This window comes from Protopterus annectens, chromosome 4.part0, assembly GCF_019279795.1.
Source record: "Protopterus annectens isolate FY-2018-M chromosome 4.part0, PAN1.0, whole genome shotgun sequence".
NCBI lineage: Eukaryota > Metazoa > Chordata > Ceratodontiformes > Protopteridae > Protopterus > Protopterus annectens.
In genome coordinates, this window is record NC_056733.1 from 694997434 (window position 1) to 695024279 (window position 26846).

General features: G+C 40.1%; 1 protein-coding gene across 2 annotated transcripts in view; it reads right to left on the reverse strand.

The window, feature by feature from the left end:
• Positions 1 to 22123, reverse strand: part of MORN3 (MORN repeat containing 3) — an 814260-nt gene extending 792137 nt beyond the window's left edge. Inside the window, exon 1 of one of the 2 annotated variants that reach the window (XM_044068660.1) lies at positions 22025 to 22123. In XM_044068660.1, the coding sequence (XP_043924595.1) occupies positions 22025 to 22065 (41 nt within the window). In that variant the 5' untranslated portion in view covers positions 22066 to 22123. The other variant, XM_044068661.1, reaches the window with a different exon arrangement.
• Between the last annotated feature and the right edge of the window lie 4723 nt (positions 22124 to 26846).

Consider the following 26846-nt stretch of genomic DNA (forward strand, 5'->3'; position numbering starts at 1 on the left):
TGGGGCCGCTCTTGTTTGGCATCTACTTCTCTGAAGTACAGGTCAACACTAAGGGACTCTGGCTAACAAAGTTTGCAGATGACTGCAAACTGGGAGCCATTATTGAATCCCAAATGATGTGGATACTCTACAAAAGGGCCTTACAGAAACAGATGCTTGGTGCCAGAGCCATGGGCTCAAGCTCAATGCCAAGAAATGTATTGTTATCCCCTTTGGGAAAAACATGTATCCATGAATTACCATATAGGTGGCAGTACACTAAACACAGAAAGTGTGATAAGAGACTTGGGGACACAGGTGGACAGTGGTCTCACCTTCGATAACCACATCGCCACAACAGTCAGGAAATCCTTCTATGTGGCACACCTCATCACGAAGGGCTTTTCATCCAGAAAAAAGGAGGTCATTGTCCCACTGTACTCATCCCTCATTAGACCCATTATAGAATACAACGCCCCATTTGGTATGTACCTCTCAAGACATCTGCAACAACTGGAAAGGCCTCAGAAATACCTCACTAAAAGAATCACAGGCCTAAAGCAGATGCCCTACGCTGACCGCCTTAAAAAACTCCAGCTATACTCTGTCGCATATCGTCTACTCAGAGGCAGTCTCTGCTTAACATACAAGGCCATGTCAAACCCAGAGCTGTTGGACATGCTACACTTAAAGAAATCCCAATCCCTCAGAGCTACACGCTCCAGGGATCTAAACCTTGTCATCACAATAAACAAAACATGTTGGAGGGATAGGTTCCTGACCCAGAGACTCCCCAGACTCTGGAATAGATTGCCCATACATGTCAAGCAGAGTGCCTCTTTGGACCTCTTCAAGAGGAATCTTGACGATTGGATGGGAGAAAGGAAATTCACCCCAGGGATCACGTCAGTCGCCCTGCTAGACAGGGGTCCAGGAAAGTAATAATGTGGGAAGAAATAGCCAGGGAATTGTTATGGCTAGGCTTGTATAGGCCCTAGGGCTGATAGCCTAGTACCAACCTATGAACCTATGAAGTTGGCGTGTGACTTGCATTTTCTTATATTTAAATGAGTGATTTAAGACACTGCTCAGTCTGATGAAATCTTTTACTGCATAAAGACAAAAGTGCTGTTTTTAAATCAGTTCTTGAGTAATCATTTACTGTTGTTTTTTTATTAATTAGAAGGTGAATTAGATGTGGAGGAATACATGCAATAGTCAGGTCAGTGGTCGACACAAAAAGAACACATAGAAATGATATGAAAAGCATGTGTCTTCAGATGCTACCTCTGTTTTGATATTGGCTTACATACTCATTCTTCACTTTATGGCATTCCAGCTACCATAATAAAACAATTTACAAATTAGCCATGTGGGATGGAGTGTATATGGTACATCAGAATAAGGTACATAAATACTGGCCCCTGTGCTCAGGGAGTGATATTAATTAAATTGCTAGCAGTTTTTTTCTCTGTATCTGGAAATAGTAGAAAATGCAGTTTTCTCCCAATGTTTTAGGACTACGTGCCTCTCACGGTCAATGAATGACCTCAGCTAGCTTAGCTAAGTAATGGTTTTGGTCTCCTCAGACTTGTCAATGTGCATATGTGTGTGTACCTGTATGCACACACATCTGTACTTTGAGTTTAGCAACACAAAGTAAATGATACATATGAAAAGTACAAGTTGTTATTAAGCATTTAAAATCAGTGATGGTTTCATGTTTTACATAAGAGCATTTACAGAAATATTACCACAGGACTTCCCTGTGTACTACAGACTGAAGCAACTCCTAAATGCTTTATTACATGCACGGGGTCCCCTTAAAGTATCTACGGTATGAATTAATTATTAACATAGGATGCTTCAATCAAACACCAGATGGGATAAGTTAATTCAAGCACCAAAAGTGAAACTGACTAGGCTTAAAATGACCTGCCAGGGCAGTTAGCATAGTAGCTATCTATGAATCTGTGCTACAATTGTGAAGACTAGACTTCCAAGGAAAACTGCAGAATGACTGCCTTACTTGCTAATGTTTCATTTCTTATTGTGCTATTTTATAAGCACTAATGCTGAAATTATGTTAATTTATATTACAAGTTACTATACTATGAAAAGTTATCCTGGCTGTGCAGTTTCATTAATGTTTCTTTTTTTTCCCCATGTACATCCTGCTTGATGTAATATACTTAATAGTGTAGCTAGGCATACTCCAAGTATGACACAGCATGTGATTTTTAAGCTTTATTTGTTTATTTATTGGCTCCTAACTGAATGATCGGTAAAACATGAATTTACTACATAAGGTTTTCTGACAGCCTGTGATGTAAAAAGTATCTCAAAGGTCAGTGATGAAAACAGAAAGAAGCGGTGCAGAAATAACAGCTTACACATGAATAGTAGGCAAAAGTGTTCACACTTCTTGCATAGATAGATTAGCTTAGCATATATATTTATTGATTCTCCAGTATCTACCTTATCCTATTCAGGGTCGTGGGCCAGCTAGATCATATCCTTGCAAGAAATGGGCACAAGGCAGAGATCCAGTCCTGGATAGGAGGTCGAGCCATTAGATGCATATCTACTTGCAACTTAGAAAATCATCTGTTCACCTATCAGCCTATTTTGGAAATAGGGAGGAAAGTAGTTGATACAGTAAAAACTCATTTGGGCAAAGGGAGGTCATGCAAATTCTGAATCACAGAATTAACAGTTTTGAGGCAGCAATGCTAACTGCTGAAGATATATATATATATTTATTTGTGTGTATTTATGTATGTATGTAGAGTGGTGCTCTTAAACACTTCACTTTAACTGGCAAAATAAAGTAATGAAGCAATGTTTCTGTTCCATCAGTTTACCTGCTTGATTCTAGTTAAGTTTTTCTGTGGGTAGTTTCATAACATGATTTCTGTAGTGAATTATACAAAACTGTAGTTAGTAAATGCTAACAGATCCCATTTTCCTTTAAGTCTCCAAATACAAATGCATAGAGATGATGATAAACAGTAAATAAGACCAAGGTGAATCAAAAGTATAAATGGGGCAGTCACTTTATGAACTGGTAAGAGTCTGCAGTACATCATTACAGTATAACTAGGAAGAAGGGTGCATCACAATGTCATAGTACTCCCGTTTGTCTGCTTGTAAAACAGTATATTAAGAGACATATATGTCACATAAAAATGCTTGCTGTATACAGGCCCTTATGAAAATTATACAGGCAAATTATAGTGGCTTGCTAAAGTACAGGGGGACTCTCCATCTGTGACTCCTGCAACTCACGTTTGATTAATGGCATGGGTGCCAGATGGTCACAAAGTGGAAAGGAATATGAGCAGCCAACTCTCCTCCTCCTTCAAATGGGGGTGAGGCTGGATATATGCTTTTACAGTAACTAGCAGCTGCTGGTAGAGGCTGGGCAAACTGCGCACCTGGATGCATGTGTATACTTCCTGCACTTCTGTCACTGCATAATGAATATCGGGTGAGGATCAGAACTAATGCCCAGGCTATATGAATAGTTTGAAGGTTTTGGAGCTCTCGTGCCCAGTTTTTATCCTTCATGCAATGAATAAGGTAGAAAAGCAGAAAGGCAGTGTGCAAAAAATGTGCCCATCCCCTATAGTTTTAGTTGATGCTGTGGTAGTGGTGGTGCTGGTGATGGGAGACCATCATAAAGAAGTGAAATGAGAAATTTTAGTTACATTTTACTCTCAATGCATAACTGTTTTACAGTTAGAGAAAAAAAATCAGTTGTAAAGTTTCTATAGTACATGTTGTTATATACTGTTTTAATTGGATATTTAGATTTCATTCAGGTTTTGTTGTCAGAATAGTGGCAACCAGGGAGGTGTGGAATGTGACCATTACCAAATAAGAAGCCAAATCAGCAAAACCCATTTTTAGTATAAGCATTCTCTTAATAACAGCAAAATAATAGGTCTGTCTTCTGGCTGTACTTGCTGTTTTCCATAGTAAAAATAAATTTGCTTTTTTTATTCTTTCTTGACTGGGTTAGTCCCATGAGATTAGTGACCTCTTTTTAGGGGTGACCTGAGCTGGTATTAACATTACTAAAGGAAATTAGGCCAGGACATTAGGGAACTTTTCCTACTCTTTTCAATAGATGCTAAGAGAACTTTTACATCCACCTGAGCTACCACCAACTCAGGCAGATAGGGCCTCGGTTTAGCATTACATCAAAAAGACAACACACTCATGAGTGCAGCTTAATGCTACACTTTAGTGTCAGCAATTCAATCACCAAGAGTCTTTCAGCACCTGTTATACTACATATCTGGTTCTAACACATTACTGCTGGCATGAACAAGAGCTGGATCAGGAAAATGAATGCAGACATTTGTGCATTAGATCTTCTTATCTTAAGCAGTTCAGTGCAGTACTTTTAGTATTTCATGGTTATGTTATCTAATAGTTGTGGTAAATGTAAAGAATAATGGACCATGTGCATTTATGCTTTTTGAATATGGTACATGCATATGTATCAGCTGCATTCCAGTCTAAATGGAGCTTTGGTCAGCACTAAATCAAACTGCATTTGACCCCAACTATTAATCTCGGTCTAGTTCTTAGCAAGTATTAAGTGGTCACTGTCCCTTCCAAATACTATTATGGTAAATATATTTTACGGAAAATGTAAACTGCTATTAGATTCCAATGAAATACATAGTAAATACAATTAGTATGTAAATTAAATTACTAGCATTACTGAATGATTGCATACAGCACAGTAAACAAAATGACTGTCATAGTACTACATGCCATACCATGGCACAGTTTTCTTAATGTTTGCTATATTTTACACTTTTTTCCTAAATAAAGCTATGTTTTTCAGCCCCTTTCAGCCCCTGTATCCTAACTGGTATGACTGGAAACTTTTCCAGCATCTTGTGTGGTGTTTGTGCATTTTTATTTTCATTACCTGCTCAGTATCGTCTAAACCAATTCATTTTGTGTATGTGTGTTTCCATGTAGCCTAAAATTCTTAAATATATTCAATAGATAATTAATGGAAGTGGGTCAAGGAATTAATTGGCCCAGCAGACATACCTAGGGAAAATAATATGTGAAGGGGTCGGTTGGAAGGAAGTGGCTAGAGTAATTTAAAAGACAGGCAAGGCAGCTAGGGAGATAAGGAAACTGGAACAGGTAAATGGGAGCAAAGATATTGATTAAATGACAAAAGATAGAGTAAGATCTACTGCAATGTAAGCAGGACAATGAGGGCAGCAAAGAAAGGAGAAGCAAAAGCGGAAAGGAGAAACAAAGAATGAAGTGGGGTCTTGAACAAGACTGCTGGCTGAGTGAGCTCTTGCATTGCTGAAACAAAAGTATTTTCACACATGGTAAGTAGTCTTATAGCTTGCCAAGTAGGCTAATGGGCTGCTGGTGGCAAGCTTGTGTTTTATCCAACTGAGTGTTATGAACACGTTTGGATTTTGAGAAGCAGGCTTTTTGTTTGATGAGTTAGCTTAGTCATGCACGGATGTGTGTTCCACTTCTAGTTTTATGGGGTGGGAGGCAAGAATTAGGCAGGCATTAGCAACTGCTACAGTTGTATGAATATATATTTTTGTGACTGTGGTGGTGCTGGGCTACACAATGACAAAGCATATATATTTGAGGGCTGTCTGGTCATTTGTTTGCAGATGGTAGCCGCAGAAGATATGCAAGCAGTGGTATGGAGGCTTGGGGGTTCAATGAGAATAGAAAACTTTGGTACCAAGCAACATGAACTTATGCCTACTTCGGGAACGTAATTTGGAAGTTACAGGCAAAATGGCTGGTATATAAACAAAACAAAAAATGTTAAGGCAGATAAAAGTTTGAATCCATATAATACTGCTGAAGAGACTTTAGTATTCCTTACACTGACCAAGAATGCATTGAATGGTCTTGGTGGTATAGGTTGGCAAAAATAACTGTACAAAATATCTAAGCACACTGTAATATAACACAAGGTGAATGAGTAACTTTCAGTTTCAGCTAAAAATGATGCTTCCTATTACTATGTTAGAGTTACAAGGGTATTTTGCTCAAAAATGGATTTGTTGTCTTAGGGTCACAGTACAAGAACCACTTTATTGTTTTCTTTTATGCATTTTAAAAGATACTGTAAAATAACAAAACTGCAGTTGTATTGTGTGCTGCATAGTTCCTAGCTGAAGTTTTTCACTCTGTCTTTCATTCCATACTCATATTTGGGAGGTTGAAGGTTGAGAGCTTTTACTGCAACTGCATTTCTATGACGGGTATAATTATGGGGTTACATAAGCCGTGTGTATGTGTGTGTGTATGTGTGTGTGTGTGTGTGTGTGTGTGTGTGTGTGTGTACGTGTGCGCATATGATGTTATATTATGAAGAGTTTTTATCTACCTGTCTATGCTCTGAGGCTGATGAATATGAAATAGTGGTTACTCACAAATGTTTCTGCTTTATCTCAGTGTTCCCCAACACTGTATAGTCTTGGAGATACTGTTAAATATTACAAGCAGTTCCACTACAGATTAACATTTGCCTAGTAGCTATCTATTTATTTTTTCTTTTAATTTATTCACTTATTAATCATGCTGTTGAGCTAGGTAGTACTGATACTAGTAAAAGCAATCTAAATGTGATTTTTATGTGATTATTCATAGACTGTTACTAGGCTAATGACCCGGGGTCTTTCCAAACCTAGCCAAGTTTTTCAAAAAGAATAATGATGTCGTGTACCCAAATAGGACACTGAGGGCCAGGAATTCGTCATTCAGTGGTGTTGCTCAGTTATATAGTAGTCACGTGCTTTATGTGGTGAACAAGTATGTAGCAATTAGTGCCAAGTCATTTAAATATGTAGCTAATATATATTTACACAGGAAGGGTACATAAAGAAGGCTAGAGAAAGCACTCAGAAAGGCAGATCAGGGGGAGAAAAGGATAGGAATCTGGTTGAATTATGGCACACAGAAAAACAATCATGATGGGAAGATGGGGGTAGTCTGGAGTGGACTCATAAATGAAGGGATAGTACTAACAGTCTGTTGGTTTGCACTGATATGCCATACATGTTTCAGGAAAATAATAATGAGCTTAAAGAAATGCCACAGGTAGTCCGGAGTGAGACAAAAGGCAGCAGTTTAAGAAAATCTGTCCACCATAGCCGGAACCAGTTCTGCATGCCAATAGCCTAGTAAGTATCTAAACAGACCTATCCTGTTTATGATGGACAACACAGGGGTAGTTAGCTTACTGAACAATCATTTAGGGGAAGCTGACAATGTTGGACACTTAATGAGGGTATTTGTTTTTAGTCTGTAAACATCAGTTTCAGATAACACACTGAAGGCATAGACAATGATATTGCTAATATATTTTTTTCATTTTCAGTAGGACAAGGTCATGAGACTGGTGCAAAATGCAGACAGAAGACCACGCACGCAAGACCCTGGAACAATTGTGGGCACTGTTGGCAAATTCATCTGGGCAACTGTATACGCAGCTTTGACTATGAGAATGAAGTTGCTGTACAGAAAGAGTACTGTTAGATATATTAGAACAAGGGTGAGCAAAAATAGGCAGTACACTGGCCAGTATTGGTAAAGCAGTTATTAGTATGTATGTATACACACACACACACATATATATATATATATATATATATATATATATATATATATATATGGGTCTGCTTCATATGATCAAAATTTCATTTGACTGAAATTTATTTGACTGAGACCATTTAACCTAAAGTTCATAATGCTGAAAACTCACTTGACTGAAACTCATAACACTGACACCTTACAATGCTAAATTTCAACATAGTAGTGGCAGTGTGTATAAGATAGGTAAAAGGTATATGCCCTTTTCCCCATTGTAGTGTGATCCTGGAGTTAGTATATATAGTTAGGGGTGTGTAGCCCACATAGTTTGGGTATATATAGTATTCTGAAAAGAGTAATTTATTGGACTTGTAAGGATCCATGTCTATGGTTCAAAATATTTAATATATATATATATATATATATATATATATATATATATATATATATATATATGTCCTTACTATGAAAAAAGAAGGAGCTATATGGGATTCAGCAGGAGCCCATATAATGGCAATCAGCTTGTATCAGAAGGCCAGGGATGGCAGGATATGACACAGACATTCACTTTGAGGAAGATGCTGCAGGGACAAGCTAGAGTTCAGACAAGAGGATGACTGACTACCCACGGATCCTACAATTTTAAACAACCGTGGCAAGTCCTGGTCAGGGTATGTAGCTCTAACTATTAAGTTTGTTTCTTAAGAACATCATACCTGCTGGCCTTGTATGTGAGATACTGGATGTCAGAGATAGTATAATGGAGTAAACATATACACCTTAGGTGTTGGAAGTCAATGAGGTCAGGAAGGACTTCTTAAGAGGAGCGAGACACATCAGCAAGGAAAAGAAACCTGGCAATTGTTACAGGCCCCGTGGAGTACGTAATGGGAAATAACTGGGTGGACTGGAAGCCTCTTGCATGAGGAAGAGTCACGCTGTGCCATTCTTGAGTCAAGTGGATGGCTATATCTTGTTTGCTTATCAGTCTAGGGTTGTCCTGAATAAAGATATGGACAGCTTAGGTCTAGGCAGCAAGAGAACTGCATCTCATTCCTTTAAGATAGAGGCAGCTTCATAAGCACATGTAAAACAATCACCAGGGAAGGAAATAATGCAGTTAGGCAGACAGAGCTCTAAAGTATATAAAGATATGTTCATTCTTTTGTGTGCTATCCAATATTTCATCGATAGCTACCAAACAGGGACATTTAGACATTCATTCATTTATCATATGGGTGGTGAGCTTTCCGTGTTCTGAGATTAAAAACCTATAAAGGAGTCGATAATGTATTTTTTGACTGGGCTACAATGGAAACAGCTACAAGATGCTGTGGAGGGGGATACTGGAACACTGCCAGATCTAGACAACTTAATAATCCACACAGAATGAACAAATTGCTAATTGCTCACTGCCATCGTTACAAAATAACTTAAAGGAATTCTTAGAAATCCTACAGAGTTGGCCTAAAGTTAAGCTTCATACAAAAGAAAATCTGGAGGGCAGCTAATGATGAAAAAGCAATACAAATAGTCAGAAACCTGAGAAGGTGATATTGAAGGCCAGAATTTCAGCATGCAGACATCAGTATGAAAATATATGAACTGCACAGAGAGCACATCAGTATGAAAATATCTGAACTGTACAGGGATAATGGGGTGCATTTATGTGAGGAAGGCATGCCAGCATTTATAGGACAGTTTTCGGAAATCCGACCAGATGTGCTTGAGGGAGGGATGCTGACAGGCCACCCTACTGTGGTGGAAGAGCAGTCTTGGAAGGTTAAATTGTATAGGGGAGCCTGATGGGATGGGAAGGGACATAGGGGACAGTTTGGTACCATTAAATCAGGGTGTTGGTGGCCAACCCATATAGGCTTGGGATCTTGGGCAGGGACCAAACCCTTTCACACTATGGTGGAACAAGAAGACTGTACAATCAAGATTTGGGAACCTGCTGATTGTGGTTTCTGATGACCCCTTCAGTGATTTGTGTTATGATTTCTGCCAGCTGAGTTAAATTGCATGATTTATCAGGACTGCTGCTTTATATTAATGAGATAGCTGTTGCATTGAATTGATTTTTCCCTTCCAAGGATAACCCTCTGCACATATCTACTTATTTATTATTGGTTGTAATATGCCCTATTTGGCATTAACTGACATTGAATTGGCAGTTATTTTTGATTGCCAATTTATTCTAATAAGTTTAATGTATTCTAATAAGCTTAATGTGGAACCTTCGTTGAGTACAATGCCTCCTTTAGGATATACCCTACTAAACATATCAAGCATGTGAAGACACCACAGAGGTTTGTAACTGAAAAGGACAACAGTTTACATTAAGACACACTATTGCAGTTCATGCAGGTGTGGCTGCTGCCAACTTGACTGGCGCTCTGCTAGGACTGTCAATTAAGTGTGCCAGTTGTGTATTGAAGTTTAAGCCTTTCTGCATGGATGATGGGTAGGATGACAAAGGACAATTTTTAACTATTACTTTAATTCACTCAGGAAATTAAAACTATATAATGTAGAAGTTGCAGTGTTACAAACATTTTTTTCTTTTGTTCCCACTCACAGAGTGAATGTGAGAAATGCCATAAGATTTTTGCAAGAAATTTTAATTTAAATGTGTTTTTTTTTTTTTTTTGTAATAATGGATTGGGAGGTGGAAATATGAATAAAAAGTTGATTAAATGTATTTAATCCACAACTGTATCCAATAATAAGTGCTTCAAAAAAGTTAGAAGAATGATTTAAGGAATATATTTGCAGGTAAATGTAAGAGTGTCTAATTTAATACAGGTACAGAGACAAGCATGCATTATTTTTGTTAGCTACAGTTATTATGAATACAAAAGATTACAATAAAAAGACGCTGATATTAAATCATATGAAAAAGTTAATAGATGTGTAGCATTTAAAAATTATGAAAAGACTGATTTGTGGTCATACAACAGCCTTATACAGGGTCTGTTTTCCAAAGACTTGTATGATGTTTTCAAGTTCCAGATTCGGTGGTTGGGGAGATTTTTATTATCCCCATGATAAACAATTTAAACCAACCACCTCCAAGACCTATAGTTGCAGACAAAGGGACTAAGATGGAACCGCTTTCCATATTTATAGATCAAGCTTGAAAAGAAATACTGAAAAAATATAATTTTTGAGAGCTTATTTTTATTTCATAAAGGAAATATCTGATGTGGATATTTCAGAAATTCATCTATTGAACATTACAGATGAAAGATCATATTATACTGTGATTCTTCATGACCCAGGGAAAGAATGGTAGTGTTGTTGAAAGAAAGTGATTATACTGTGGAAAAATCTAAATTCTAAATGAAAGCATGGAACTAGTATTAAAAATATATTTTACTGGTTGAAGAGCAATATTTCCAACAAAATGTGGGGTGGCCATGGGTGCAACCATGGCACCGAACTTTGGAAATTTGGTAATGGCTTTTTAGGAAGAGTCCTTTCATTATAGGCATGAGTTATTTCAGACAGTCAAATTTTATAGTAGTTTTATTGTCAAAATGCTTAAAGTGTGGAAAAAAACTCATAAGGAGTTGGAAGATATTATAAAATATGTTAACATTAGTATTTTTTTTATTTTTCATACAGTAATGAAAGCCAATCTATTATTTTTTTTTTTTATGTTATGGTTTACAAAAATCTGAAAACCCCAAAAATTGGAGATATGTGTTATAAAAATAAATTTAGCAATGTTTTATTGCATCTCTGTAGTATGTGTCTATTTTTATGTTAAACAAAACGTAATGAGGACCATGAGTGTAAGAAACAAGAGTTTAACTTCAAAATTAGACACTGGTATAAAAAGTTAATATGGATCCACAGCATGATCTATGGCTAGGGGCCATCCTAACAAACTGGTGAAGAGAAATGTTTGATTCCATGAATGGAACATGGAAGGGAGGCATTTAAGGGGACAAACAAAACATGACTATGGCTTTGACATTTAATCTTAATTCGCATGCAATTAAAGATGCTATTCAAAATAACTGGAGAATATCAGGGGATAGTGTGGACATTGCTAATAATATTGGGAAAGTTTCCAAGCTTATAAATAAAAAGAAAATTCTAACATTAAGAATATTTTTGAGAGTAAGATAAAAATTACAACAAGAAAGATGAATATACAAAGTGTGGTACATATAAATGCGTGGCTTTGTGCAGGCGCATTCAGGAAGGGCCCAATATTTATTGCAACAATATCAGCCATATTTTTGTTTTACTTGTAATTCAGAGTATGTGGTATACATTGCAATCTGCATGGCATGTGAAAGTTTTTATGTTAATAAGACTGATAAAAAGAATTAAAGGCTGGAATGTATGAATATGCTCACTCTATGAAAATAAGAACATGTTAAATGCCTTATATAAACATTCTTTATGTTGTGGATATTTCAAGAAGTTTTTATTTCTAGTGCTTGAGCGAGTATCTGTTAGTATCAGAGGGTGTGGTAGACATGATAAACTATATTATGCTGAATATAGACGGCAAGTGTCACTGACTGCATCTAGGGATGAGGGGTTGATGTTAGTGCCAATTATACACACGTTTTGAAAAAGAAAAATACATTTTCTAGAAAAATAAGTTTTCTATGTAATGTATACGTGAACTGATTAGTTTATATAAAAAATGTTGTAGAAAGTTTTTTATTTTTGCATTAGTTTTTTCCATGACAATAATGACATTTTGGTAAAGAGTTGACTAAAACATAATGTTGTATTATGTAATTTTAGGATTACTTAAGACCATAGTGTTTTTGAAATTGCAAGTATGACAAAGTTTCTACCCTGTTTGTGACATTTAATTAAGACAATAGTAATTAACTACTTGTGTTAGTTTGGAATAAACAGTGTTGACTGTTGTGTTTTCAATACAATAAATAATTTACGTGCATTTTGTGAACCTTGAGATCATACTTTTCAACCTTTTAGTGCAAGAAATGAGCATGCATTTTCCTGAAGGATGTGAAGCCTGAAACTCAAATGTCTGCCATTATTTAGTGACTTCAATTCTCAATTATTTTTCAGAAAAAAAAAACACAAAATGTATATGAGGAACAGAACAAAATCATGAGGCAAAGATCTGGACATTGTGGGAAAATCAGGATACTTTAGATGTTATGTGTCTGAAATTACTGACTGCCTGCAGTCCTCAATGATTTAACAAGAAAAAAAAAAAAAAAAAAAAAAAACTTACCAGGGACATGGCAAAAAAAAAAAAAAAGAATGGTGTATGTTTTAAAACCAAGGACAGTTGAGAGGTATACCATTCCAGGGGAAAAAATGCTCTAAATAAAGTGCCCTTTAAATAAATAACCTTTTTGTGTCCCAGCAGCCGTGGCACAAGTCACTTAAGACTGGGGACGGTGCTTGCTATTGCACATTTTAGTGTGTCCAATTGTAAACAATCACCCTAAAAATATCAATGGCTTAAAAGACTACCAGGAAAGACTGGAGGCTTTGTATTTCTGCTTATTTTCATATAGACTCCTTAAGGACAATTTGTGCCTTGCTTAAAGGGCTATAAATGGATCCAGAAGTCTAAGAACTCTCAAATCAAACACTCCCAACTTACACTAGGGCAAGAAACCTAAATACTTAAAACAAATACATAAGACTAAGAGGGGTAGATTGGTCATGCAGTGCCTACCCTTCTCTGGAACAAAATTCCTTTCCAAATAAAGCAGTATAACACAATATTTACAAATTCATCCCTCATATGACTGGCTTGGATCTCTTTGAAAAGACAGGCAGGCGTAAGGGTGGTTACTGGCAAGGTAGAAATGACCTTGTGGCTTGGTTGCCTTGTAACTCCTTTGAGCTTATGATCCTATGGAATAAATGCAATGTTGTGACCATTTTAACTCCAGCTCAAGTATGTGTGTGATCTGTGGGCGAATATGAACAAATCAAAGTTAATTAGTTGCATTAAAATGGTCTGTTTTGCATTTGGACGTATGCTTTGCTACCTTTCAAACAGGCCAAAAAAACTCCATCCCTGTTAGTAGGTTCATAAGTCAGTACAGTATTAGGCTGTTGATTTAGAGGACCATTAGTAGCCTAGCCACAATACCTCAAATTGTAGGTACCCACTAAAATTATTAATGTATGCCTAGTTCTGATCTCTTTCTACAAGGGCTTGAGGAGGCAGACCTAAGGTGCATTTATCATTGCCCATCCATTCCTTCCAGGTTATGTTTAGAGAGGGTCAGGAGCCACTTTATTTTAAATCAAAAGGAAGCATATTCCATAAAGAAGGATTCTCTGGGATCCATTGATCTATCCTCTACCCCTTTCTCCTATTTTTGCACATGGGGTCGGGGTGTCACTTTAACAGTGACAATCATCTCGAGTCAAGGTTTACACCACTGGGTGGCTAGCCCTGCTGCAGTAGTTCATCTGTAAAACTCACCCACACACACATTAACACCTACAGGCAATTTAAAGTGTCCAATCCATCTACTGCATGTCTTTGGAATGTGGGAGGAAACCGGAGCACCCAGAGGAAACCCATGTGACCACAGGGAGGACATGCAGACGCCGCACAGAAGGCACCCTAGCTGATTCTCTGGGATATGCAGAATTATTTACAGAAACCCTGTGTAAACATGTAAATGGCTGCATTCAGACTGCAGTACCCACCAGAGTAAGTCCGGATCTAGCACCAGAAACAAATACCACTGATGGAATCCTTTCCTTAACAGGGTATATAACAAAAGAAAAAAGCCATAACCAAAATCATAAACAACAGCTCTTATAGAGACAAGAGCTCAAGAAACTAAGAGGTCTAATAAAGTTCAACAAGGCCAATTACTAGGTCAGTATAGCCTCCCAGAATAAGGACAATCACAAGGCCTTTTTCAGCTGTCAGGACCCTTAAAAGTAACACTCAGCAGTGTACAGAACTGTTTGTAAATTGCACAACCATCAATGAGCAAGGTGGCACAGTGAACCTACTGACAAGAAAAATTTAACTTTAACTGCACCCCCACTCCAGCTCAACTACTCCATGTGAAATCCCTTCTAGCATATCCCCCAACTATCAACAGGGAGCAGGTCCTGGGGGAGCTCACTAATACCAAAAATACTGCTTCAGTGGGCCCCAGACAATATGCCTGGTTGCCTCCTAAATAGCCTAAAAAACAGGACCAATTGAGGCAATATTCAACTACAGCCTCAAAACAGGTTACGTGCCAGGTGAATGGAGGGCTGCAATTGTCATCCCTCTTCATAAGACTGAATCATCAGCTCACTCTGGTAACTACAGAGTCATCAATCTGACAAGTCTAATATGCAAAGCCATTAAACGAATTATGGAAATGATCAATAAGAACACTGGCAACCTACAGACACTGGAATCATTCCAGTTTAGCTTTGCTAAGGGAAGGTCTTGCCTACTCAAGCTGGTAGACTGTTTCAAGAGGATCACCAAGGCTATGGATGAAGGGAAAGTTGTGCATACCACCTACCTTGACCTGGCCAAGGTATTCAATACAATACCCCACTCAGGTACTTTTAGCAATTCTCAGAATTAGGCATAAATCCACACATAACTTGCTGGATTGCTGGCTGGTTCACAGACAGGACCCAAGAATTCAGGATAGGTGAGACCACCTCCACCAGGAGACCGGTCACTAGCGGAGAACCCCACGGCTCCATGTTGGGCTAGTTCCTGTTTGGCATCTACTTCTCAGAAGTCAAGGTTAATATCAAAGGCCTCTGACTCACCAAGTTCACAAATGTCTGTAAATTGGGAACTATTCTAGATTCCCCCAATGGCACCAACATTCTACAAGCAAGCAAAAGTCATCCAGGTCCAAGGAAGTTATAGCATCACTCCACTCAGCCCTTATCAGACCCTCATCATGGAGTACAATGCCCTCTTTGGCATGTACTTAACCAGACAATTACAACAGTTGGAACATCCTCAAAGGTTCCTCACTAGAAGAATCCAGGGTATGAAAATCCTGTCCTACACACATTGCTTTAAGGTCCTACGTCTGTACTCAGTTTCCTACAGGTTACTGAGAAGTGATCTATGCCTAGCATATAAGGTATCCTCATATCTAGCCCTGATGGATCTTTTGCACATTCGCAAAACAAACACAGTCAGAGACACTAGATTCAAGGACCTGAACTTTGCCCATGACATAAACAGAACATGCTGGAGAGACCAATATGTGTCTCAAAGGATCCCCATGCTATGAGATAAGCTCCCCATCTATGTGAAGCAGAGTTTATCCCTGACCTTATTCAAAAGAAACCTTGCTCATTGGATGAGAAATCACAAATTCACCCTTGGTCTGGTCCCCAGGTCTCCGATGGATACAGGCTGACAATAAGAAATTAATCCCCAACTAACATACTCCCACCCCATAACACTTAGGTAATTCTTTACTAAGATACCCCACCATACAGGTGTTCAAGGAAATTGGAGTCAAAACTGGATTGGGTTACATGGCTAGGCTTGTAAAGACCCTGTTGGTCATTAGACTAGTATAAACCTATGAGCCTCCTCTATATATCTATCTATCCCACCAGAAGGTCCCAATTTATGTTTTGGTGGAAGTTAATACACTCAGCACCTGCTCAAGAGCTCTTATTACTTTTGCAAGTGTGCAGGAGGTCACACAGGACTGCATTCCTCAAGGTTCTGTAAGCTACACAGTGATCATCTCTCAAGACTGTATAAGTATGACACTGTCATAGTTCATGCTGCTGTCGATGACTTGAGTGTACCTCCCTGGAGTATATGAAGAGAGACATGATGGAACTCTCAGACTATGTGTCCAAAGCAGATATGAATCTTGCATTAAGCAGCATTCTACTTCAGCAAGGATGATGCCACAATATGAGTAAAAAATAATTGACTTCAAGAATTGATTTAGTATTTGCTGTCATTCGAAGGGTTCCAATATGTGTCAGCCTAGGAGGATATGATTAACAGGCCAGGCTACTTTACCAGGGATGATCTGCATTTATAATCTCTAGTGTTTTGATTACCAGCAAAGACATCCACCCCATAGTGCCATTTTAGGCAATGTCAATCTGATCAACATACCAACACAGCAAAACAAGCAAAGGAAAATATGTAGGTGTTACTGATCAATGCTAGGAGCCTAAATATATAAAAAATGAAAACAAACAGAAAAGAAAATCCACTCCCTATAAGCCCTTTTCACCCTGAAGGATGATGATATCTGTGCAGTGACTGAGTTATGGTATAAAAAGGTGCCCAGGGCTATAATGCCTTCAACATGTTTAGACCAGCAATTGTGCAGGAGGGAGAAAAAAAACAGGATGTGTCTCAATCTTCATCCAGAAGACACTCACATCAAGGCTGGTAAAGTAGAATGATTTAAAGAGCTTTTTCACATCCAAATAATCATCAGAAGGATCCCATACCATATATTAGTTAGCTACAGAACTCCCTCTATGATGTATAAAAGGCACAATGTCTATCGACAAAAACTAGAATCACTCAATACCATTTTCTTAGGCGATCTAAACTATTTGACTATAGAGTGGAAGTAGAAATCTTACACCATCACTAGTGCACAAACACAGAGATGTCTGGACTTTGTTAACACAAATGCTCTGGAACAATTAGAGTACCCACTGAAGGGGCCACATCTTGAATGTTGTACTTACTAATATTGGGGCATCTTGCACTATCCCTTGTGTATCTTTGTCACTTATTAGGTCTGACCATAAAGCCATCTCCTTTGAAATTTAAAACTGAAAGCAGAGATCCCTTGTATGAAAGGTACATTCAGAAACTATCTACTCCGAAGTGACACATTGGTAGGCTTCAAATCCTTACCAAACCCAGTTAACATCACTGATTATACGGACGAGTAAACCATCTCACTATACCAACATGTAAACAGCTGCACAGATGTAGCTATGCCCTGTAGGAACAAAAGCATTGCACCTCCACAAACAAACCCACGTGGTAGAATCATAATATCAAGAAGCTTTAAAGGAAGAGAATTTTCACCAAAAGTAAGAAGACTAATTCCCAGAATGCTACAGCTCTCATCACTGAAATAAGCAAACAACTCAGCAGCTTAAAATCTACCAAAGCCAAGTTTGGGCTAAGATAGCTACTCAAGCCAAAGCCAATCACAAGGCCTTTTTTTAACTATGTTTATAATCTCAAAAGTACAACGCAGCAATGTGTTGAGTTGACTGTGAATGGTTTTAACTACACTGAGACTGAAGATATAGCCAACCTACTGGCCGATAAATTCAGCCCTAACTCTGTTCCTCTCTCCCCTCCATCTGTCCCTCGACGTATACCTGAAACTGTCTCACTTACGGCTATCGCACAAGACCAAGTCCTGAAAAAGCTATCGAAAGCTAAAAATACTGCATCAATAAGTCCTGGTACTATCCCTGTATGCAACTTAAATAGCATGAAGCACAATTTAGCCACCCTCTAACTACACTGTTCAACCTTAGCCTCCATAAAGATGTTGTACCAAGTGAATAGAGAACAGCTACCAGCCGCACTGGTGTGGCTTATAGGATGGTAGTTTCCTGCATCAGTAGTGGATCCCCCCTTGCAGAGTGGGATGACTACCACAGTTCTCCTTTCTTCTGGCATGAATCCAGGGGAGAGTCTGAGGGTAAAGAGGCTTAATAGCAAGTCTTCCAGAAAGTGTGTGGTGCTGAGAAGAAGGCAGCCTGGCACATTGCCAGAACCAACAGATCAAATGTTTTTGGCTTTTGAGAGAGCATGTTGGACCTGCTCTGAGGTAATCAGAAGGGGTGGTGTGGATGTACTAATAAGCTGGGGTAAATTAGTGGGAGATATTGCTATTCATCATTTTTAATAAATGGTAAAAAGTACTGTGCTTAATGCAAAAATACACAAAACCACAAATATTAAACATTATGTTACAGAATCATGAGTTTTATTTGGTATCCTAGCCAAATATGCAAATGATGAGAATATGTGCTTCGGGCTCTACACAAGTAAGAAACTTTACTTTAGTTTAGTAAAGTAACTGCTCACCAAATGTCAGATGATCAAGAAACTATTACTTCACATAGGGATGCCACCTTAACAAACTTCCATTTCCTGACAAATAAGCCATGTCCCCCGCATAATGAAAACATGCCTCTTGCCTCATGGTAGCCGCATCCCTTTTAGCAATCCACAGCCAAAAGCATTATATACAGTGACGCTATGGGCAACCTTAGATGATATGGATCCCTAGGCAGTGCTCCATGGCAATTCTAACTCCTGCTGTCTACTGTAACAATGGCATACAACCCATTTCAACATTGTTTTCCTCCTATCCTTCCCTCCTCATACTATACAGAGTACTTTTTTTGATTCATCATAACTTGTTTTACTTGTAAGCTTTTATGTACATCTATGGGGTCTATGGTCCACTAAACTCCCAGAAGCTATGGGGTTCTAAATACTCTCAGGTGCATTTTCTATATTTTTTTCACAAACTTTGGTCCAATGATGGCCTGAAAAAATATAACTAAGGAAAGAAACTCTTTTTCCTTTCAAGGACAAATAGATTATGCACATGGCTTAATGTTCAAGGTTAATGACCCAGAAGTTGCCACAAAACCGAGTAGTACTTGTCAATAACCTTGGGAATAAAATGCTTATCAGGCCACATAAATCACACTCCTTCTTCCCGATCCCGCACACAAAAAAGATAATTCTCACTGGACCCATGCTGTGTTAAATTGAAAGTGAAAGGACAAATGAATAACACAGTCATGTATTTAAAGTTGCTGCTGTTATACATCTACAAAACATACATCCTGAACCCTAACCTCAAAAGACAGATGCTTTCTGTATACTCCTCTGAAGTCAAACTAGGACAAAAGTGAAACAAATAGAGCATAACAAAATATTTCAACCTACCGCTGTCAGCTATACATATGCAACATGCCTTCTTTCCCCTACCCCAGACGATATCCACCTGTATACATATCTGATTTCAATTGTAAAGTAAAAAAAATAAATAACACAAAGTAATTCATTCCAACTTGTTATTCTAACACAGTACAGTGGCCCCAGATGTGCTATAGTGACTTTCTATGTGCAGCTCTTAGGTTTGTGTGAGAAATTAAAGACAAAATGACCACAGTATCCTCTACCCTTACAGAAATAACAGTAATCTTTGTGTGCACCTCTGAGTGGCGGGGTCAGATTTAGACATGGTGGCTCCACAGCTGAGGACCCCACTAAGCATCTTATACAGCCAGGAAAGATAGCCCCCAGAATCTCTGAGGTTCCAGATGTTCTCTAATGTATTTTATGCCTTTTTTTTCCACTAACCAAAAACTGATGTATTTATCCACCAATATTATTTTTACATACACAGATATAACATGCTTTCTATGCAAAGTGAAAAATCATAAATTCATCTACGATATGTCTTTGGAGTGTTGGAGAAAACGAGCACCTGAATAAAACCCACAAAGAGACAGGCAGGAGACATGCAGACTCCACACAGATGGAGTCACAGCCATCAGCCAATAACTCAGAGAGGGAAATGAGCTGTGAGATGTCAGCACTACTCACTGTGCACCTTTCCCACTCATCTTGTGCAGACCACCAAAAATAGCCACTTATTGTGAGCAATGCTGATGTTTGACAGTGATGCAAAGTGGAAGAAATTATGGCCAACTTGTTGCTCTTATATATATATATATATATTATATATATATATATATATAATATATATATATATATTATATATATATAATATATAATATATATATATATATATATATATATAATATAATATATATATATATGTACATATACATATATATATATTAGTCACACACACACACACACACACACACACACACACTTCAGCCCCCCACACACAAGTAAAAAAGTATTGGAAGAAGCAGACCAGGATCCACGAACGATCTTTATTGAGCGCTTTCGTTTTCCTGTTCTTCTTTATGTTGGTGACTCCTTTCACCACCTCACCAGTGTGAACGCAAAGGAAAAAGAGGCTCTTAAGAAGCAGATTTCGGAGCAGACAGTTTTAGTTGAAGAACTCACCAACCTGAAGAAGAACAGGAAAACGAAAGCGCTCAATAAAGACCGTTTGTGGATCCTGGTCTGCTTCTTCAAATACTTTTTTTACTTAGTTTGCTGTTTTGTTCCCCCACACACAAGCATAAGCCACAGCTTACTTACTGCTTTCATACTGCATTTGAATCCATCTATCAACAAACCTTTCTTGACTTTTTTTGCACATGGGATCGGGGTGTCACATCAATAGTGATAATCATCATGCACCAATGTTCACACCACCAGGTGGCCAGCCCTGCTGTCGTGGTTGTTCCATACCACACACATATACGTTCACACCTATGACCCATTTAGAGTGTCCAATCGACCTACTGCATATCCTTGGAATACAAGAGGAAGCTGGAGCAACAGGAGAAAACCCACCTAGACACAGGTAGGACATGCAGACTGCACACAAGGCATCCCAGACGAGAATCGAATTTGAATGCAATCAGGAAATTCAAACATTAAACATTTTAGGAAATATACTGAAAAAGTGTATCAGCTCTAGAATTATTAAAAATAATTTTCATGTTTTCATCATAACTGGTAGACCCGTATTTCCTGATAAGAGATCCTGATTTCCTGACAGGTGACAACCTTAATTTCACACTTGATCTTCGGGTTGATGCACTCAGCTTAAATTAATTTAGTTCAAACTCAGAATCTGCCAGAACATCGTACAGTATTTGTTATGCACTTATTCATTTAACCACATGAAATACATACATAACATTTGGAACTTTTCATTTTTTGGCTCCACTTTTTCTACTGTCAAATGCCGTCAAACATTAGCTTAAAACGTATTATTTGGAAAGTACAGACAAAAGCAAAACTTATTCTTATAGCAACATTCCAAATGAGATTAGAGAGAAAAAGTGTCCCCAGTTTAAGGCCTTTGAACTTGATTATATTTTGCTTTCTCCCTGACTCTTGCAAATGACTGGTTGGGACAAATGTTTTAGTAGAGTTTCTCTACTAACCAAATGGTCCGTTATAGCTTTAGTGGAAGCTGGATAGAAAAAAAAATGAAATCGCCAGAAAGCAATACAGTTTTCTTTCGTACACGTTACTACCATTCATACAAAAACTATCTAACAGTCCGTATTTTTACTACACTGATATATATTTAGGAATGACAGATACTAAGAGCAATTTTGGAGGTCAGTTATTGCGTTCAGTGTAAGGCTGTTAAAACCACCACTTACTTCAGTCATGAAACAGCATATCAGAATGCCAAGGGCAAAATAACTGCACAATCACATTAATTTTAGAGCGCAAAAAACCTAAAGTTTGTAAACATTCCCTTCACATATTAGAGCAATGCTTTACCTTTTCCAGAAACTGCCGTAAACAGCGTCATCTGTTACCATAGAAACGCAAGGCCCTCGCGAGTTCGGAGGAATAGTATAAATGTGTGAACATTTATTTATGCTACTTATTTTAAGGAGGCGTGATTCACGGATTATCTGCATAATCTATTTCCCAGAAAAATACGTAAATAAACAAATAAAAGTGCACGTATTCGTTGCTTTATGGTCCACGGAAACGGCTATTCACTTGAGAGTTGGTGGGCTTCACAATACAAGGCTTGGATAAAGGAGTAATGGAGTTCTGCTGATACTCGTCGGCATTACAAGGAAATGGCTGTTGTATGACTTACTAAACTTGATTAAATGGTAGTAAGTTGCCGCGTAAATAAGTTTCATCGAGTGACTGCTATCGTATATATGTTGTAAAATATTAACTGACATTACCAATGTGTGGTGGTTTCAACGTGGCACGGGCTTATCCAAAATGTGGAACACTACTCAGAAGGAGGGAAAACTGAGCTAAATGTGGGACACTTACTAACAGCCTACTAACAGTTTCAACTAGAAGGCGCACTGGATGGTTAAAATGTATTTCTTAAAGTTCTTTCGAAGAATTAATCTTCTTCTTTTGGCTGATCCCATTGGGGTCGCCACAGTGGATCATCTGTTTCCATTTCTTCCCATCCTCTGCATCTTGCCTATGTCACACCACCCACCTGCATGTCCTCTCCACATCCATAAACCTTATCTTAAGCCTCCCTCTTCTCCTTTTACCTGGCAGCTCCATCCTTACCATCCTTCTGCCGATATACACAGCATCCCTCCTCATCATGTGTCCAAAACAACATAATGTTAAGTTGTCTCTCTCGCCTTCATTCTTGCTGGTTGCGTTCGGAGCCGACCCTCGGCTCCGACTCGGCCATTTTCTAAAGCTCGAGAGCTACTTACTGGCTCGAGGCCTCCCTATATCCCACAATGCCTGGCACTAGACCCCCAGATCTCGTTTGCCGCTTCAGCTACGAGGTTGCGCTTCACTGGCTCAGGTCGTATTAATCTTTTGTATTTTTAGTAGTTAAACTGTTAGTGTATATTTTTCAAATTTTTTGTTAAATCGGAGTAGTACTGTAGACTAGTCTTAGTTTCTCTGTGTTTTCTGACCCTTAGGAAACTCGTTTTTACTTAGAGAGTTTCTCTCTCCCTCCCCCCCCCATCTCCCTAAGTAGGTTGTTTAAGTTAGAGGCTATCCCCTTCCCTTTTATATTGTTTTTTCAGTAGGAAGTAGTGTTTAGCCTTTGTAGTCTAAGATCAAAGTCTCTTAGTTTTTGTTAGTATAGTTACCTAAATTTTTTTGTGTGAAGGTGTGGGACTAGTGTGTGTGTGTTTTTTGCACTAGTCAAAAATTTTGTCCATCGGTATTCCTTTTATTTATAACATGTCAAAGGATACCAAGGTATCAGGGTTCAAGAAGTGTGACTCGTGCTGTCAGAAAATGTCTCTGACAGACGGTCACACTTCTTGTGTCTATTGTTTGGGTTCCCTACACCTGCAGGACTCTTGCTTGGTATGTCATGCCTTTAGTCCGAGAGTCCTGCAGGAGCATAGGAACAAGTTAATCCTCAGGGGTTTACTAAAACCCGAGGGGTCTCCGGCAAAGTCTCAGCCAGCTAAAACCCCTAAGCCCAGCAAGCCGTCGGCTCCCAGTATGGAGCCGTCGCCAGGTGGAGCGTCTGCTTCAATTTCGGTTCCGGCCGGACCGAAGTATCAAAATCTCTCTCGGCTCTGACCTTGGTGTCGGAGCCGTCAGGGAGCCGTAAGCGATCCAGATCGCCATCCCTGGAGTCGATTCGCTCGGCTCCGGGATCACCTTTGCTACAATCTGAACGGAGCCATAGGTCCCACTCTTCTCGGTCCTCGAGGCTGTCCGATCATGACTTGGAGGGAGTGGTTAGTAGACTCCTCAAATCACAGGCCCTATCTAAAATGTTAACTAGCCCTCCTCATCAGGCTGTGGCTGCTCCTTTTTCTGAAGTAGTTCCTCCTCTGAGTCCTCCTGTCAGTTCGGAGCCGGAGCTTGTTGGGGCTCGGATCCTGGAACGTTGGTGCTGATGCTTCCCCTTTCGGCTCCTTCGTCGGCTCCGATTTCTTCAATGGTTCCGTCCTTGGAGGGATCTGGGCACCGAGACTCCCTCGTCGGCTCCGAGGGGGCGAGTGGCATCGGACCCTTGTCCAACCCCATTCTATCTCTTGGAGCTTTGGCGCAGGTAAGCTCTGCTTCTACATCGGCCTCAGAGCCGTCCCTTTCGGTGCCGGAGAGGATTCCCGTCTCCTCGGAGCAGGGACCTTCTTCTGTGCCGGACAGGGGCGCCTTCGTGGTCATGAGGAGCCTGCTGACTCCTGAGTCTGCACCTCGATCAGCCCCTTCAGCTCCTCCCCCAGGGTGCCTGCTTTGGTCTCTGCCCCTCCTCCAGACCCCAAGCAAGGGGATCAAACGCTCCAGGTCACCCCACTGGGTGTATCTTCCTCTTCCGAGGCCTCCCCTGTGATTTCAGAGGAGCCCCCTCGAAAGAGGAAATGTAAGAGGAAACATGTTGACTCCCCAGAGTCGGTCAAGTCAGATACTGACTTGGAGAATTCGGAAGGGTCCCCAAGATACCCCTCTGAAGATGTGTCTTTCTCAGAAATCCTTGAGATCCTTAAGCAGAGGGGGAACTGGTCTGCCCTTAACCCTTCTGAGGACGAGTCAGTATACTTGGATGCGTTTGGTTCTCGCCCCTCCACCTCCTGGGTGTCTCCGCCTTTCGATCCATTAATGGAAGTGGTGGCTCGGAAGGCGTGGTCAGCTCCGGACACACTGGAACCAACCCCTCGCAGGCCCACTAAGTTTATGACGGCCCCCCAAGATAAACAGTTTCTGACAAAGGGTGTCCCCGTTGATGCCATGGTGGTAGCAGCTGCCATGAAAAAGGAGTTGGCTGACACTTCTGTACCTGTCCATCCCCCTAATAAAGAGTCTAGGACGATGGATAGATACGGGAAGCGGATGTTTTCTTCAGCGACCTTCTCCATGCAGTCGCTGATTTGTTTGTTCCACTTCACCCATCTTCAGAGGGATCTCCTCAAGGAGCTAGGAGATACCCTGCAAGATCCATCAGCTGCGGGGGCTCAAGACAAGATAAACTCCCAGCTGGCGACTCTTAATTCTATCGTTAACTCCTCCATGCGGCTCATTTCGTATGCGGCTGATGGGGCGAGTAGAGCTGCAGGCACAGGCGTGGCTTTGAGAAGGCATGCCTGGATGCGGTTATGTAACTTCGCTGATCCCTTCAAGGCATCTTTCACCAACACCCCTTTTGATGGTTCGGCTCTGTTTGGACCTCAGTTGAAGGATACACTTACCAGGTGTGAGCAGGAAGGCAAGACTCTCTCTGCAGTTGGAGTCCGTTTTTCCACTCCCTGTAGACCATACCCTAAGGGTCAGAAGAGTGGGAAGATGTGGTTCCAGAAACCCCAGGGAGCCGTGCGTGACACACTTGGCGAGTTTCCCTCCAGAGGCAGAGGAGGGAACAACAATAGACGCCGCCCGTGGGGCAGAGGGTTTCCGCAGAATCAGGGCAGCAGAGAATCTTTCTCTGACAAGCCCTTCCAGCACCCCTGAGGGGCTGCCCGGCTGTCCACCTTCGGAGGCAGTCGGGGGAAGATTGTCTCTGTACCCAGAAGCCTGGCGTCTCATCACTCGAGACAGATGGGTGCAGTCTATCATATCCGGAGGTTACAAAATCCCATTTGTCCACACTCCCTTAAAATCAAACAACCCATCCCAGATGTTCCACCCAGTCTAAGGGAACAGGCAGTACAAGAAATTTCAAGACTGCTAAAAAATGGGCCATCCAGCAAGTCCCAGCAGACCAGCAAAGATCCGGAATTTACTCAAAATTCTTTTTGGTACCAAAGAAGACAGGGGACTGGAGACCCATTCTGGATCTCAGCAGACTAAACAAGTCTGTTCAAAGAACGAAGTTCCGGATGGTCACGCTTCAGTCCATTCTACCCTTTTTGGGTCAGGACAATTGGATGTGCTCCATAGATCTTCAGGATGCGTACTACCACATCAAAATGGACAGGCATTCCAGAAGGTTTCTCCGCTTCCGGCTGGGAGACAGTCATTACCAGTTCAGAGCCCTGCCCTTTGGTCTCACCACAGCCCCCAGGGTTTTCACCATGGCAGTGGTTACTGCTCACCTGAGACGGCAAGGATTCCAGGTTTTCCATATCTAGACGACTGGCTTCTTACTGCTACCACCAGACATCAATTGCTAAGAGCCAGGGATTATACCATCCAAACATGCTCCAACCTAGGTATCTCAATAAATTTCGAAAAGTCTGCATTGTCGCCTTGTCAGTCCGTAACCTTTATAGGTGCAAGATTAAATACAAAAGATCTGTCTGCAAGGCTTCCAGTAGACAGAGTGGCGGACATTCGCCGACATGTACAGGTTTTATTAGGATGCAGAAAGATTCAGGCCAGATTTGTCCTAAAAACCTTAGGTCTCATGGCAGCAGTGATCATATTAGTTCCCCTGGCTCGTTTGCACATGAGGATTCTCCAGTGGATGCTTTTCACCCAATGGTCCTTTCAACAACTTCCTTTGTCTCACAAGATAATAATTACACATTCATGCAAAGACCACTTGGCTTGGTGGATGGTCTCTCCATCAGTACCCCAGGGCAGATCATTTGTCCTTCCTCCTCCAGTTGCCACGGATGCCTCCCTGATCGGGTGGGGGGGCATTTTCAGGGCAGGACTGTCCAGGGCACCTGGCAACCCCACGAGTACCACTTGC